We start from the raw sequence: 17,350 nt of genomic DNA on the forward strand, positions 1-17,350 counted from the left end.
AAAAAATCAGATTTTTTAGTGAAGTATTTTAATAAACTAAAAATTATATTTGTCCGTGAATATATTGAGTGATTTTCATGTTAAAGTGATTTTCATGTTAAAATTAACAATACTTCAGCTCAAAAATCTTAAATTTCATTTGTGTAATCTCTAAAACCTCCTAAATACATTCCATACATTGTTTTTAGTAAAACTTTATACTTTATCTGTTATTTTCTGTACCCTGACTAACTCTATACAAGGTTGGTCAATTTAACCAACCTCGTAAACACCAAAAAAAAATTTAAATATATCTAAGTTACCCTTTTTTTCTTTTTAGAATGACTTCAAATTGTAACATGAAACTACATTCGTTTATCCTAAGTAGCTTTAAACTCATAACAGTATACATCTATTTATACTTAAATTTTATTGTTTTGTTGACCTTTGAACCATGTCTAATTACTATTCACAGCATTATAAGTTGTAAATCACTTGGGGAATGTGGAGCTTACATTACTTTATTAAATTACATTACCCACAAGCTACTCTGAGCTGCTTGCAAAGATGCCTCAGGAAACATTTTTATTATATTATTATTATTTATTTTACGTAATCTAATTTTAACTAACCTAAAGATATTCCTATTTCTACATTTCCAGTTACTTTTTTTAATAATAAATAAAGAGTACACATGAAAAACAAGAAATACAGTACTTACCTGGACCTTCTTTTTTTGCTGTCTACTGTCAATGACACCTAACCCTACTTTTTTATTTTCATGGAAGTAATGCACTAAGTAATTTTTTATTTAATTATATAATGCACAGAAGAACATAGAATAATAACATGCAAAAAGCAGACAATGTCCCAAACAGATCACAATCTTTCTGGCTTTGTAACTATGAGGCAAGAGCCATTACAAATTTATCCAAGCTAAAACTTGGAACAAAACTAGTACTAAAAGAGAATTTGACAATTCTCTGTACAGAAAACAACATAATATAATATGTCATTTCATAGATGAAAACCTTGGCTTTCTATTGATTATAAATAATATAATATTAAATGTAAGAGAGAACTATTAACAAATCCTGAAAGAGAGGATATGACAGATGGGTTTGGAAAGAGAGGTCTGATTTTCTATTTGATGGCTCTGTAACCAAGCAAAATTGATCGCTATAAAATTATGCTTTGTTTGGGTGATGAAACCTTTGTAGTGAGTAATTTACATTGAATTTTGTACTTATTGGAGGGGTGGTGAAGAGGGGATGCCTAGAGAAAATATGTCACACTTCCCACACTACTAGGGGAAATTCAGGATTTGGTTTTAATATTGCCTTATAAAATTAAGGATTTAAAACTTTTAAAATAAGGATTATTAGCTACAAATTTGTGCCATAGTAATTGGTATAACATAAACACAAAATAGTTTAACTTTTGAATGCAAGTCACTAAATACCTCGTGACATGCACAGTAAAGGATGACTGTGCAGATAGGGTTAAGCCACATTCATTTGTTGGGAAAATTCTAGAAGATATAATGCAACTTAGCTCATGGAAAAAGGCAAGTTTACTGAAAGTGATAATGAATTATTGTCTTCTCATATTTTTATGAGGTGAACTTAGTTTACAAATGTCAGTTCATAAGGTGTTCTGTTGACTATTGCACATATAACAGTGTCAAGCTGCTATTTGAAACTGTTAACTTGTGATTTGGAATACTTTATCAAAACCTGTTTGCTGATACTATTAGTGATGATCATCAAGAACTCCAAAAGTAGTTTCCTCTTTCTCTAGAATTTCATCTTCTGATGATTAGCTTACATAATTTCTAGATGTGGACATTTCATTATATTTTTCTTCAGTTCTACAGAATGAAACGTGAAAGGAACCATTCTATTCTGTGAATGCTGTTCATAATTTACAACTTTTTTGAAGCTATCACCTGTAAGCTCCCTAAACTATGGTTTAAATTATTTAATGTATCACTTAAGTAATTCCAGAAGTGTTTGAATAATATAACTCTGTTATGGCAGTATGAACATCATTCAACTTTTGTTGAATAATTAACATGGAAACTGGAGAAAACAGCTGACATTTCTAAGTAACAACATTAATGGTTCAAAGAAAACTATATTATGCTCTTATAACAGTGTTAATTTTATGAAAATTTTATGTTTAAGATCACCAAAACTTTGTTTCAATTTATCTGTTGTTATTAAAATAGTGGTTTGAGAATTTTGTTTTATACCCCAGAATATTGTTTCAATATAGCTATTTATTTTACTATTAAATCAGTGTTTTGAGAGTTTTGTGTTTTATATCACTAGAACTTTGTTTCAGTTTATCTATTATATTTTGTTATTACAACAGTGTTTTGAGCCATTACAGAAAATATGGTTTCTTTTCAGACTGTCTTTCAAGAAAATAATAAAGTTACATTGAGGTATGACCTGTTGGACACGCATATCAGCATCTGTTCTCCGCATGTTCCTCCATTGTTTTCTGATAACTTTGATTATCAGACGAGAGATGACTTTATCCGAGGTGTTCTCATTAATGAAGAAGTGAGAATTGACGAATGTTTATATTTTTTGCAAAATAGTTGCATCACCAAGACAGTATTTTGTATAGTCAGGGGAATAATAATTTAACATAGTCTCTGTTTTTTTATTGCTTTTTTTCTCAGAAAGTAACTGACCCTCATATTCATATATAATTCTAAAATAAAAGCAGAGTATTCAACTTTTTTTATTAAAACTTTATTCTATTTTGTAGTCTTCTGAACAGCTGGAAACAATAACAAATTATGGTTACATTGTAGAGCACATTTTAACTTGCTTCTTAGTTGAACTGTTAACAATCCTTTTGGTTTGAGTTGATTTTTCAACCCTTGTTCCCTTGATGCATCTGTAGTGATATTTCCTCTTTATCTCTGGATCATGTTCATAAACCTGAGAAAGGATAAAAAATGTTTTATAAAGAAATGCTCAAATTTTTTAAAAATCTCTTAACATAGTATAGAAATATGAATTATTTTATTTTATGTATATGTCCTGGTGACAAGTTCATAAACTAGAGGGTACCCATGCATTATATCTGAAATAGTCTAGAAATACAGTTCATGTAATAGAAGATGCCTGTGTTATCCTGAAGTACTTGGCTGAACATAAACAATCATCCCTTAGTTTCTGCATATAAGTTTACCTCCTGAAGCATACTATTATAATCACATATCATGTGAGAAGGCATAAATATTAGATAATTAATATTAACCACAGCTCTTGAAACTTATAGACAAAAATAATAGAAATTCAATAATTTGTTTAAATTAATAGATATTTTTCTTTATAGACCTGTATGTTTGGTTTTATTTTTTCCTTCTAGATAATGGGCAACACTGTAAACTTGCATCTTATTGATGATGGCTATGCTGCCCAAGTGTCTAACCTTACTATGTATGATGCCATCAGGTATGTGGAAAACTATAGATCAGATTGCTTCATTGGATTGTCTTAAATAGCATTTATTTTTAGCAAACTAGAATAATGCTGTTTCTGAATTATCAAGCTGTTAGTATGATTTAGTTTACAGTTTTCAGTTAGACTTAGTTACCTTTAGGACAATTTGTGTTGATAAAGTATGCCACACTTTTTTGTTAATAGAATTAATGTATTTTGTATTGGAGCTAAGAATGTTTATAGTAAGTTCTATTTTAGTTTAACAGGTACAGAAAAATAAAGTAAAATATACTAACTGTAAGTCATTGGTATTAGAAGAATGTTTCATTTGAAAATAATTTCATCAAATACAGTTAAGAAAAGCAATGGAAACTCAAAAAAACCAAGTATTAAAGAAAATTATTTAATGGTAGAATTTAAAAGAGCTGTTAATAATAAATAATAAATAATTTTGTTCCATTGTAACAAACAGGAACTTCTTATTTAGTAAACAAAATGATTTAAATTTAGTAAGAATATGCATGTCTTTTGTGATTTTGTCCTAAATAGTTATTTTTTTCTTGTATCAGCCAAGATGTTATTAAAAGGTGGAGTTATCCAGTAGTTCCAGACTTGCTTTCTCTGCCAGGTGGACGTTACAGCTATCTCAGGCACAACATCTACAAACAGAAGGATGTTGTTTTAGAAAGGTAAAGACAGCTGATTTCTACAGATCTTTCTGTAGTTTTAAGGAACTTAGCTATAATATTTTCTTCTTTGTTGTGAAGAACAAATGATTTACGTTTACAAACTGAAGTGTACTTTTTAGAAATAAAACTCAAAAATGTAGTTACAGACAGTCCCAACCCCAGTTCTTAACAGGAAGGATTAAATATATATATATAAATGATGGGGCCAAATTTAAAATTAGATTAATGTAAAGCATTAGCTTGTCCCTCCCCCTGTTTTGAAACATTAAAACAGGTTGAACTTCAAATTCTGATTTGATATCACATTGTTGATTAATATTATAAAATATTACTTTACTGTATTTATGTTTCATTACAGTAAAAATGAAAAATAAAACACGTGGTGTAAAGTTATCTCACCCTTTTAGGTTGTGAAGGCAATGATATTGTGATTTGTTATAAATATGTTCAGTCAGGTTTTTTTGTCTTATTATATTTATTTGGTATTATTTTGTTTTAACCAGAAGATCATAAGTGGAAATAATAACCACTAGTATGAGAAAAATTTTGGATCCTTGCTAGTTTTGTAAAGTTTTACATCATGACTTTCTGTCAGGACCTCCTCTAATACTGCAACTGGGGGACAAACTTGTTGCCCACTGAATGCCAGATTATTACACTGGACAACAACCTCCCAGTCAAAATCAAATGTCATTACCCAAATGAATCATAGATATTCAAATTCAATCACAAATAGGCCTACATAAACGAATTAAATGAACTTTTGCTAGAAACACACAACTGAATAAGATGTTATTTATATTCTGTATACTTGGTGGAGTTGGCATGATATAGCAAAAATAATTGTACATAGAAAAAAAGTGCATTTAACAATATACTACAATTATGTCACACATTTATATGCAACAGAACATCATGACATGATGTCACATGCATGTTAAAAACTTTGTAACATGAACAGTAGATTTTATATATTTTTATTTTACTGGTACCTGAGGATTACAAACCATATCACCAAGTTAATTAAATATCTAATTGGGAAAATGGGTGAAACATCTAAGAAGAAACTAAAGCAGATGACGCTGTTTCAAAATGTATCCAGGAGTGTATTATCAACTGCCACGTAAACAACAGCTCCAATGGCCACCGCGGTGCCTTGTGCTTCTACTGCCAGTACTGGTACCGGGCCTACGTTCACCATGATACCAGAGAAGCTAGAATCATTGTCATTATCTTTCACAGTCTGGTACAGAAGAATGAAGCTGGACAGCGCCTGGTTAAATGAACATTACTTGGGGCTTGTAAATGTAAAGATCAACAAGAGAAGAAGTCTTAAATGTGAACTATGTTCAGAAATATTACTGAGGCTATGAAAGTTGCTCAAAACAGATGAGTTCCTGTGGCTGATAGCAAAAGTTGTGATGGAACTAAAAGATTGATTGACCACTTTCTCACAAATATTCACTCTACATCCTGTGAGGTGGATAAGGCATGTAAGTTAGAGGAAATGTAATCATACAAACATCCATGAGTTAAAGCAGTAAAGGAACAAAATACTAAAATACTCTTGTTAGACTAATAGTAGACATATGCAATGAATCCTTGGTAAAAACATTGTCAAGATGGTCCTGGCCATCTCAATTACTTGCCCAAGTGCATGCAATCAAGTAGCTCAGTATATGGACCATCGGCTTGATGATGAATTCATGCCATTCAATCCTGATGCACCAAGCTTGCGTTATCACAGCGCAAAAATATACAGTGATATGCTTGATGTAGTTTGTACACGGTGATACATGTACTAGTGGAACTATTGAAAACTTGTATTTTTTTTGTGTTACAAACAGATAAATCCATGGACAAATACAACGTTGATAGTTTATATGTTACATTATGATACCTAATACCTGTCGATTTCTCAGATGAAGGTGGACTTTATCAGCACTTATCATAGTGACATTCAAGGGGTATTGGGCCTTATCAAAGCTTTAGAAAAAATATTTTCAGAACTGGAAGTGAAAAAAATTGTGCATGCAAAAAATGATTGGGCTTATGACTGATGGTGAGAGTGCCAATACTGGACAACAAGGTGGTTTTTGGGTGAAGTTATCTAAATATCTTTGTTGTAGTTTGCTTACATTTTGGTGTTTTGGACTGAATTTAGATACTGGAAGGCTGATTTGAAAAGTGTTGCTACCTACTGTTGGTCATCAGCTAGGTGTTTTTCTGAACTCGTTCTTATCAGCAAGAAGTCAGATGCTACTGTATATGCTTTCCCAAAACACCACGAAGAGTGGCTTGCAGAATACCCGATGAACCTTGTAACAGCAGTTGTTAAGAATCAACTCCACGTGTGTAAACATTGGCAAAAGTTGGCCAATATAGCAAGACAGACAGAAATGAAAAGCAACAGGCTAGAGGCTTCTTAAAGATTTGGTTCACACAATCCACTAACATGAAAAGGAATCATATTCTTCTGGATTTATTGCATCATTCTATAGACCTACAAAAAGAAGTGCAACAAACGTTGATTATACTTCCCGATTTGCTAAACAAACAAGATCGTATCATCAGCACTTTGAATTTGATGCTACAGCAATCTTTCCCTGATGGTGAAGAGGAAAAGAACCAAGGGGCTGTCATTGAGCAAGAGCCTAGGTGAAGCACAATGCACAGCTTGGTGATGAAAGGAGGCTATGACTTGTCTGCCATCAGGATAGAGATTATCGAGTCTGCCAAAAACTTTCTGTCTGAGCATTTTGATCATGAACAAGGTATGCCCAAGTGTATGTTATGAAAGGAGTTGAAAATTCCACCAAGATGATTGATGCTGGGAGAAACCTTATCTCGAGCATATTCGGTCCTGAGTCAGTGAAAAAGTTTGCTGATGATGTGATGGGATTATACACAGTCCAGGGTACACGTACATTCAAGGAATCTGACACAATCACTGCAAAACTGTATGAGCTACTGAAAAAAGTCACAGCCTGGATCAGTGTTAAGTAAACTGATTCAAAAATTTATCATTACTTACCCACACAGTATGACCACTGAACGTGTCATTTGATAGCATACAGAAATGAAGAGCAATTTGCACTAAAGCATGTCGATGGAGACCGTGAACAATTGACTGTGCATAGCTCTAAGTTCTCCCAGAACTGCCCACTTCAACCCACACGTGGCAGTTGCCGACTTTTTAACAAAGAAATGCTTACTTTTGATTTATTTTAAATTTTTTTCTCTTTTCTCACACTTTTAACATCAGCTCACCAGTGCTGGATTTCTTGTTTAGTTCAGGTACTCAGTTCTTTATGGCTAATATTTCTTTTAATCTTAGCCATTGATGTTAAAATATAAAAAAAAGAAAAAATTTACATGTTTGAAATTACCTTGTGTTATTTATTTAAATATTAGTTTGTTTTATTATATTTTTCATTATCATACTAATTTTTACATAGTAATAAATTGATATGGTAAATAAAATATATTTTTATTCATCACCCAGTTAAAAATCTTTAGAGAAGGTCCTGCTTTCTGTATTCCTTAGTCTTCACTTTATAATGTTTTACAACATGATTTTCTGTTTTCCTTAGTCTCATTTTGTAATGCTTTACACAATGATTTTCTGTTTTCCTAGACATTGTATTCTAAATGAAAATGTGGTGATTGGTCGGGGAAGTAAAGTGGGTTCCCGATCTTCAATTATCAATTCTGTGATAGGCCATGACTGTGAGATAGGTAAGTTGTGAGTTGAACTCGAAACAGCATCTTAAGCTTACTAGTTTTTAACATGTGTTCATCTTTTGTCATGTGCTTAAGCCTTTTGTTACTAGCTGTTTTCAGTTAAGACAAGTTGATACATAGATAGGCAGAAACACATAACTAATAAACAACTGATCATATTAGTCAATTTGGTAATAAGACCACAACAGACTGTACTTTACTTGTCGAATGAAACTGTCTTGCCTTGATGTGATACACTCCGCTATCTCAATTCAGCTCAGCCATAACATCAGACAGTTTCTTTCTTTCTTTTTAAGTAAAAGGTATACAATAGGCTACATTCTGTCGTGATTGTATGGCTGAGTTGAATTGAGCTAGCTCGGTGGATCACATCAAGACAGTTTCAGTTAACAACTAAAGTATATTCTGTCGTGATCTTATGGCTGAGTTGAATTGAGCTAGCTGGGTGGATCACATCAAGACAGTTTCAGTTAACAACTAAAGTATATTCTGTCTTGATGCTGTGGCTGAGTTGAATTGAGCTAGCTCAGTGGATCACATCAAGACAGTTTCAGTTAACAATTAAATTATATTCTGTCATGATGCTGTGGCTGAGTTGAATCAAGCTAGCTGGGTGGATCACATCAAGACAGTTTCAGTAACAATTAAATTATATTCTGTCATGATGCTGTGGCTGAGTTGAATCAAGCTAGCTGGGTGGATCACATCGAGACAAAACAGTTTCCATTGGCAGCTGAGAGATATTATATCAAGGGATTCTACTAGCTTAGATTAATTAAATACCTGAAAGAGCAAAAAAGGAAAAACAAAAATATGGTGTAAATGTTGAGACTGTTACACTTCTGCATTTGAAGTTCTATTATCAAGTAATTTTGCAGGTTGCATAGCTCAGAACTTAGTCTGTTCTTTGGTTAAATATTTGTAGCACATGTTTTTATAAATCATGCAAACTTTGTAATTCTCTAAAGTATTAAAAGTCAAGGTAATATCTGAGAATTATCTGTCCTTTTGTGGTTACAGTGAAAAGCACAAGTAATTCAGAACACTTGTGGGGTTAATGCCAGAATCAGTGATAACTGTAATTTGATCTTGTTAATATAGTGTTCCTAAATTATTTCAGGGAGTAATGTGCACATTGATGGGTGCTACATGTGGAACAATGTGAAAGTAGAAGATGGGTGTATTTTACAGTCTTGTCTATTAGCTAACAATGTTGTTGTGAAAAAAGGAGTCACCATTCATGCTGGTTCTGTACTCTCCTACAATGTAAGTTTACATAATCATTACCATTCAACCTGGTTATTTGTCTCATCAGTTTACCAAAAATCAAAACATGCTGTTAGAAAGTAGTAATCTTTTGTTTAATAAGGGACAGAACGTGTTATTGAAGAGAGTTAGTTTTTAAAAGCTGTTATATATTTTGCTATAGTTGTAACATATTCAATCATTGGGCTGGAAATATTATGTGAAAACAATGTGAAGCACAGTTCATGTGACGATAACGAACTAATTGATTTCCTGTATTTATTTCTTTGTTTCAGCCACATTCACATGTAGGCCCAATTTCATAGATATACTTGTCAGCATAAACTTCACAACTAAATATAAGGATCACTTTAAATACAATGTTTCAATATAAATTGTAAGATGTTCAGCTAACTTTAACTTTGATAGATAAACAAGCATATAACTCATCAGGTAACCAAATAGCAGAATAGACAAGATAACTTTAACTTTGATAGATAAACAAGCATGTAACTCATCAGGTAACCGAATACCCATGTAACTCATCAGGTAAAGATAACTTTAACTTTGATAGATAAACAAGCATGTAACTCATCAGGTAGCTGAATAGCAGAATAGACAAGATAACTTTAACTTTGATAGATAAACAAGCATGTAACTCATCAGGTAACCAAATAGCAGAATAGACAAGATAACTTTAACTTTGATAGATAGACAAGATAACTTTAACTTTGATAGATAAACAAGCATGTAACTCATCAGGTAACCAAATAGCAGAATAGACAAAATAACTTTAACTTTGATAGATAAACAAGCATGTAACTCATCAGGTAACCAAATAGCAGAATAGACAAGATAACTTTAACTTTGATAGATAAACAAGCATGTAACTCATCAGGTAACCAAATAGCAGAATAGACAAGATAACTTTAACTTTGATAGATAAACAAGCATGTAATTCATCAGGTAACTGAATACCAGAATAGACAAGATAACTTTCACTACAAACACTGAAGTGAACTACTAACTAACTAAATTTACTGATTACTTATATTTATAACGTATTCTTATTTTTACAATGGCATAAAATTTCTAGATTATTACATCATCATGAACTTTCTAGGTATCCTGGAACTGATCTTTACAAACTTTCTAGATCTACTGTTTTTATCATGATTAGCAGCTCCCTGTAGCAAACAACTAAATTATAACATTGAAAATATAGCTTACAACACTGTCTAGCATGAGCAGAATGTTAAAATTAAGCTGAACATTTTATAAACATAGTTTAATATTAATGAAACTTGCTGTGTGGATCTGTCTTTTCACTTAAGTACTACTTGACAAATAGACCCATGTCTTAATAAAAAAAAACAAATTTTAAATTGATAAGTTTGATTTTCAAGGAGAGATTCTGAAAACTTAATGAATCTGCTTAGAATATTATTAATATTTTTAGAAAATTCAGAATTTATCTTCAGACTAATAAATTTAAGACAAATACTGATGGTATGCTACGTAATAGGTCAGGAAATCAAGCACTTGCAAGCCAATTCAAAAATAGTAAGGTTGGGATTCTGGCTATTATGGATCTCTACTTCACATTATAAAGAAGTATTTTTTAATCCATCAATGTTTGGTACAGTAGCCAGTTCAACACTAGTAAAGTTGGGATTCTGGCTATTATGGATCTCTACTTCACATTATAAAGAAGTATTTTTTAATCCATCAATGTTTGGTACAGTAGCCAGTTCAACACTAGTAAAGTTGGGATTCTGGCTATTATGGATCTCTACTTCACATTATAAAGAAGTCTTTTTTTAATCCATCAATGTTTGGTACGAGCCAGTTAAACACTAGTAAAGGTGGGATTCTGGCTATTATGGATCTCTACTTTACATTATAAAGAAGTCTTTTTTTAATCCATCAATGTTTGGTACGAGCCAGTTAAACACTAGTAAAGGTGGGATTCTGGCTATTATGGATCTCTACTTTACATTATAAAGAAGTCTTTTTTAATCCATCAATGTTTGGTACGAGCCAGATCAACACTAGTAAAGTAGGGATTCTGGCTATTATGGATCTCTACTTTACATTATAAAGAAGTCTTTTTTAATCCATCAGTGTTTTGTTTATTTAAGTATAAAAGAAGTAATGTCATCATCACAGAAAATCATGCACTCAATCAAATAAGTCCTCCACCAGCAACAAAAAACATCAGCTACTTGGTTTGAAAAGTACACACTTGACCAGCTGTGTCCTCCACCAGCAACAAAAAACATCAGTTACTTAGTTTGAAAATTACAGTTTTATTATTTAAGATATCAATTCTGTGTTTGGTCTAATTACAGTAAACATTATTAAACTACTATGTTTTGTTTCACCCTTTAGGTTGTAGTTGGGCCTGATATTACTGTTAAGTGCTCAACTCTTTTACAAGCAGAACCTCCTTCTGTTGACATGGATGAATTTGGTGATAACGAGACCCTTGAGCCCAGTGATTCTATAGGTAAAGCTAAACAAAATATCACATTTATAAGTTCATAAACTGTCTAAATGATTACTTGCAGATCATAGTTTGACATTTAGCCAGATCAGCCTTAGGTTTATTTCTCATGAAATGTTTGTTGTTCTTAATTATTGTATAGCTTATCCTTTGAAGAAAAAAAATGTATCAACCTGTAGGTCACTGTGAAAGTCACAACTGACGTTTTACAGTTTTATATCTGGAATTTGAGTCAGAATTATCTTTAATTTTAACTCTCTCAACATGGGCTTGGTCAATTTGACCAACCACGTGATGTCTTTATATATTTAATACTTCTAACTTTCAGTATAGTATGTACATCTTCACTAAACTTGGCAGTCTTTCAGTTAACACTATAATAAGTCTCTCACATACAAAAAATCATATTTTTAGTGAAGTATTTTTAATAAACTAAACTATAGATTCGTCTATGAATATATCGAGTATTTGTTTAGTATAGTCCGTGTGCTAAGTAATTTTCATGTTAAGATTAAAAATACTTTTCTTCATCTCAAATTTCATTTGTGTAATCTAAACTCTCTTAAATACATTTCAAATGTTTGTTTCAGTAAAATTTTACATTTTATCTGTTATTTTCTCTACTCTAACTCTATACAATGTGACTGACCTCGTAACCTCCCCCCAAAAATATTTAAATCTAAATTATCCTCTTTTCTTTCTATAATGACTTCAGTCGTAGTGTGAAACTACATTCATTTATCCTAAATAGCTTTAAACTTCTAACAGTATTCATCTATTTATAATTAAATTTTATTGTTTTATTGCCCCTTGTACCATGTCTAACTACTATCCACACCATTATAAGTTGTAAATCACTCGGGAAACGTGGAGCTTGTGTTACATTATTGAATTACCTTACCCACGAGCTGCTCACATGTTTACCTTGTGAAACATTTTTATGATATTATTATTTATTTTACCTAATCTGTCCTTAACTAACCTAAAGAGATCCATATTTTTACATTTTAGTTACTTTTATAATAATAACTAAAGAAGAAACATGAAAAACAAGAAATAAAGTACTTACCCAATCTTCTTTATTATTGCTGTTGATTGTCAATGACACTTAACCCTACTTTTTTATACAAATGGTAGTAATGCACTAAATAATTTTTATTTAATTAAATAATGCATCAAAGAACATAGAATAATAACATGCAAAAAGTAGACAATTTTGCCTAACTCTCAAAATTTTTCTGGCTTTCTAACTCTGCGACAAGAGCCAATACAAATACATCCAAGCTAGTTGTTAGCTTCCCCACAGGAACAGGGCTTGTACTCTGAGTGAAATTGATAATTATCTGTTCAGAACACAACATTATACAGTACATCGTTAGATAGACTAAAACCTTGGCTTTCTATTGGTTATATGTAATATATAATTAAATGTAAGAGAGAGAACTATTAACAAATCCTGAAAGAAAGGATGTGACAGGTGGGTGCGGCAGGGGTCTGATTTTCTATTTGATAGCTCTGTAACCAAACAAAATTGTGGCTATAAAAGTTATGGTTTGTCTGAGCAATGACAATTTAATAGTGAGTAATTACTTTTAATTTTGTACTTTTTGATGAGTCATGGATAAAATACAGATGCATAGAGAAAATGTGTTGTGTGTCACACTGGGGGTAATTCAAGATTTTGTGTTGTGTGTCACACTGGGGGTAATTCAAGATTTTTTTAAATATTACCTTGTAGAATTAAGAACTTAAATCTTATATACTATTAAAATATAGATTAATAGCTGAGATTTTTATGCTATACTAATTGGAATAAACTAAAGTAGTTTAATAGAATTTTGAATGTAAGACTTTAAAACCTTGTGTCATGTGCAGTAAAGGATACCCGTGGCAAGAGGGTTAATGGGTTTAAGTCAGTATTATATTTTATTTTAGAGCAGATTTTAAGGTCTAAGAAGGAATAATCTCTTCTTTTTTATAGCTTTATAAGTATAATTGGAATCTTGATTATCTTGTCAGCAATATATATTGTAAACTCAAAAATATGGATACCAGTAGATAATATTGTTGGTTCTTAATTAAAGACAGGTGAGATCAAAGTAAAGTTTTTCTAACACTCTTGCATTAACTATACTTTGAGATTAGTGGTGGATATATCCGGAACTAATGTTTCAATTTAAACTTTCAGTTGTTGATCCAAATCTAGTAGGAGCTGAAGGCAAGGGTTTTTTGTTTCATTCATCATGTGAGAGTGATGATGAGAATGATGAATTCCCTAAAGATATCTGGGGACAAACTTGTCAATCTGGAAGTGAGGGTGATGAGACTAGTGTTCCAGATTCAGTTGAAGAACTTTCTGATGGGGATAGCCCTCCTCCAGATGACTTACGATGTAAGTGTATCATTAATCTGTTGTATTAAATCTAATGCTTGTTATGTTGTACAATGCCTGTGTGTTTTTTGTATTACCTGTGAGTTTGTTATGTTATATTAACTAAGTGCTTATTATTTTGTATTATCTCTTAAGTGTTTATTATGTTGTATTGCCTGTAAGTGTTTATGTTGAATAGTGAGTTGAGTATCTTATATTAAAATAATTTCAGATATACAAATCAGCAGGAGATACAATATAAACTCAGACTGTATCAGGATCACATTGTTTGGCATTTCATAGGTAGTATGATGCTATTGAAAATTGTAACAGGAAACTACAGTTGTTTATCCTAAATAGTTTAAAGCTTGTAACAGTGTGTAACTATTTCTACTTAAATTTTATTGTTTTAGTGCCCTTTGGACTGTGTCTAATTATTAATCTAGCGACACTAATTGTAAATCACTTGGTGTTTGTATAGCTCATGTTACTATATTGAATTACGTAACACACAAGCTACTCCAAAATATACCATGTGAAGAACTTTTATTATTATTAATATTTTACCTAATCTAACTTTATCTAACCTAAGGTTTATCATTTTTACATTTTAGTTACTCTTATAATAATAAATAAAGAACACACTTGAAAAACAAGAAATATAGTACTTACCTGGGTCCTCTTGTTTTTTATGCTGTTGATAAAACTTAAAGCTTACTTTTTTATATTAATGGTATTACTACATTAAATAATGCACCTAAAAACACAGAATAATAACACATACAAAGTATACAATGTCCAATAACTATCATAATTTATCTGGCTTTCTAACTATGTAATAAGAGCCTTTAAAAATTAAACTAACTTGTCAATGTAAATACCATGAGAAAAAGTTTCAAACTAAAGAAAACAATGTAATATAATATGCCATTTGATGGATTAAAACTTTGGCTTTCTATTGGTTAGAAATACTATAGTATAGAACATTATAGAGAACTGTTGATGATTAGTGAAAGAGAAGATGTGATGTGTGGGTCTGATTTTCTAGTTTATGGCTCTGTAGACAAATAAGATTGATGGCTCTAAAAATTATACTTTGCCTGAGTAAAATCTGTATTGTAATGAGTAATTTACATTAAATTCTTACTTCTCAGAGGAGTGGTAAATAAATTGGAGAAGAGGGAAGATCTAAAGACCAAATGTCACGATTCTTATACTAGGGGAAATTGAGGATTTTTAAACTATTTCCTTATAAAATAAGAACTAAAACATTTATATAATATTAAAATTTGGGCTGTTAAATAATTTTTATTGTCAAGTTTAATCTTATACAGTGATAATAAAATAGTTTAATTCAATTTTGAATGTAGCTCTAAATAGTCTTGACATGCATGCTTTGACTTTCCCTTGGCAAAGTGTTAACATGTGATGTGGAACCTAGAACACTAAGGTCAGTGACAAAAGCTTTCCGCATGCCTCAGGCAACAGTGTGCAACATAATCAAGAAAGGTTTTCAACTGGAAAGGTGACACAACTCATGACATATTTGTTCAAATGTTACATACTTCAAGCAGCTGGAAAATGAAACAGGTATTTGTGCTATTCCATGCAAAGAGATGCTGGTAAAGTCTCCATATGCAGCACCTATGGATTTCCATGCAATTGGACTGTTCAAACAGATGCTTGGAAACCCTCATCTTCATACACTAGATGGCTTGTGGAAAGCATGTAGGGCAGAGTGATGTTCAATAGAAACTATACTGTATGGCTTATAGTAAAGATAAACAATCATTGATATAGCATGACCAAACATGGTGACATGTATGGTAATGATGTGGTGAGGCTCCAAAATCATTTAAATATAATCATGTACATGGTTGTTATATTATATTACCTACTTGTAACATCCTTGCTTAGCATTTCTGTATGATTGTCTGAGTACTTTTTACAACTTTAGTGCAGTTATTCATTAGTAAAGACTTCTAACAAACATACAGGGTTTGAATGCGTGAAGTTCATACCTTTTTTTTGTCCTTTTGAAGTGTTTTACAGTGAGGTTTTAGACAGTTTGCTCAGAGGAATTGAAGAGAAAGTGAAGTGGGAAAATCTGGTGTTAGAAGTAAATTCTTCCAAGTAAGTTTGGGAATGATTTAGATTTTGTTGTGTTAAATAAAATTGTGAATTATATTTCTGCTTGATATGTGTTTATGAAATGATTATACCTTAATAACCAAATTTTTGTTTGATAAATATTTTTGCTATATTCTAATTATGTACATAAAATTTATTTTTATGTACCTTCTTTGAGTTTCTCTATGGTTCATTTCTAGCAGTAGGTTTTCTGTTCATTCTTCGAGTTTCTCCATGATACATTTCTAACAGTAGGTTTTCTGCTCATCTTTGAGTTCCTCTATGGTTCATTTGTAAGTAGGATCATTAATTAGTAGATGGATACATTTATATAAAGTTTTCATATCTCACTACACTGGATGTAACATAAAAATTGGGGTAACACGGGCTGAAAGGTAAGACTTGGGTTAATATTTGGTATAAGAAAAACTGGTTAAGATTGAGTTTAGGATAAGACTTGGGTTAACATTGGGAGTGGAATAATACTTGGGTTAGCACTGGTTATAGGATTAGACTTGTATTAATATTTGGTATAAGAAAAACTGGTTAAGACTGAGTTTAGGATAAGACTTGGGTTAACATTGGGAGTGGAATAATACTTGGGTTAGCACTGGTTACAGGATTAGACTTGTATTAATATTTGGTATAGGAAAGACAAAAAAAGAAATAACTTGAGTTGAACCATTTACTGTGACTACAGTGTCAGTTCAAATGGTGTTGACATTGTAAAGAAACATCTTTATCTTCAAAGAGTGACTGCAAGTTTTTGTAAAACAAATTAATTTTGGTTATTATGATATGTGAAAGTATTTATATATCTTAGTACAAAAGATGTTCTGAATTCATTGTGATGTATCATCAATCCTACACCATGTGTACAGAGGATACTCACAATCTATGGTAACAATACAAGGATATCACAATGTATCATCAGTCCTACACCATGTGTACAGTGGATACTCACGATCTATGGTAACAGTACAAGGATATCACAATGTATCATCAGTCCTACACCATGTGTACAGAGGATACCCACGATCTATAGTAACAATACAAGGATATCACGATGTATCATCAATCCTACACCATGTGTACAGAGGATACTCATGATCTATGGTAACAGTACAAGGATATCACAATGTATCATCAGTCCTACACCATGTGTACAGAGGATACTCATGATCTATGGTAACAGTACAAGGTATATTCACAATGTATCATC

General features: G+C 31.6%; 1 protein-coding gene across 1 annotated transcript in view; it reads left to right on the forward strand.

The window, feature by feature from the left end:
• Positions 1–17,350, forward strand: part of LOC106474881 (translation initiation factor eIF-2B subunit epsilon-like) — a 29,229-nt gene that overhangs the window by 8,286 nt on the left and 3,593 nt on the right. Inside the window, exons 5-12 of the mRNA XM_013935578.2 lie at positions 2,394–2,549; positions 3,370–3,455; positions 4,013–4,132; positions 7,770–7,870; positions 8,997–9,142; positions 11,513–11,630; positions 13,816–14,019; positions 16,041–16,131. Of these exons, the coding sequence (XP_013791032.1) occupies positions 2,394–2,549; positions 3,370–3,455; positions 4,013–4,132; positions 7,770–7,870; positions 8,997–9,142; positions 11,513–11,630; positions 13,816–14,019; positions 16,041–16,131 (1,022 nt within the window). The remainder of the gene's footprint in view (positions 1–2,393; positions 2,550–3,369; positions 3,456–4,012; positions 4,133–7,769; positions 7,871–8,996; positions 9,143–11,512; positions 11,631–13,815; positions 14,020–16,040; positions 16,132–17,350) is intronic.

Source organism: Limulus polyphemus, unplaced genomic scaffold, assembly GCF_000517525.1.
Source record: "Limulus polyphemus unplaced genomic scaffold, Limulus_polyphemus-2.1.2 Scaffold7808, whole genome shotgun sequence".
Classification (NCBI taxonomy): Eukaryota; Metazoa; Arthropoda; class Merostomata; order Xiphosura; family Limulidae; genus Limulus; species Limulus polyphemus.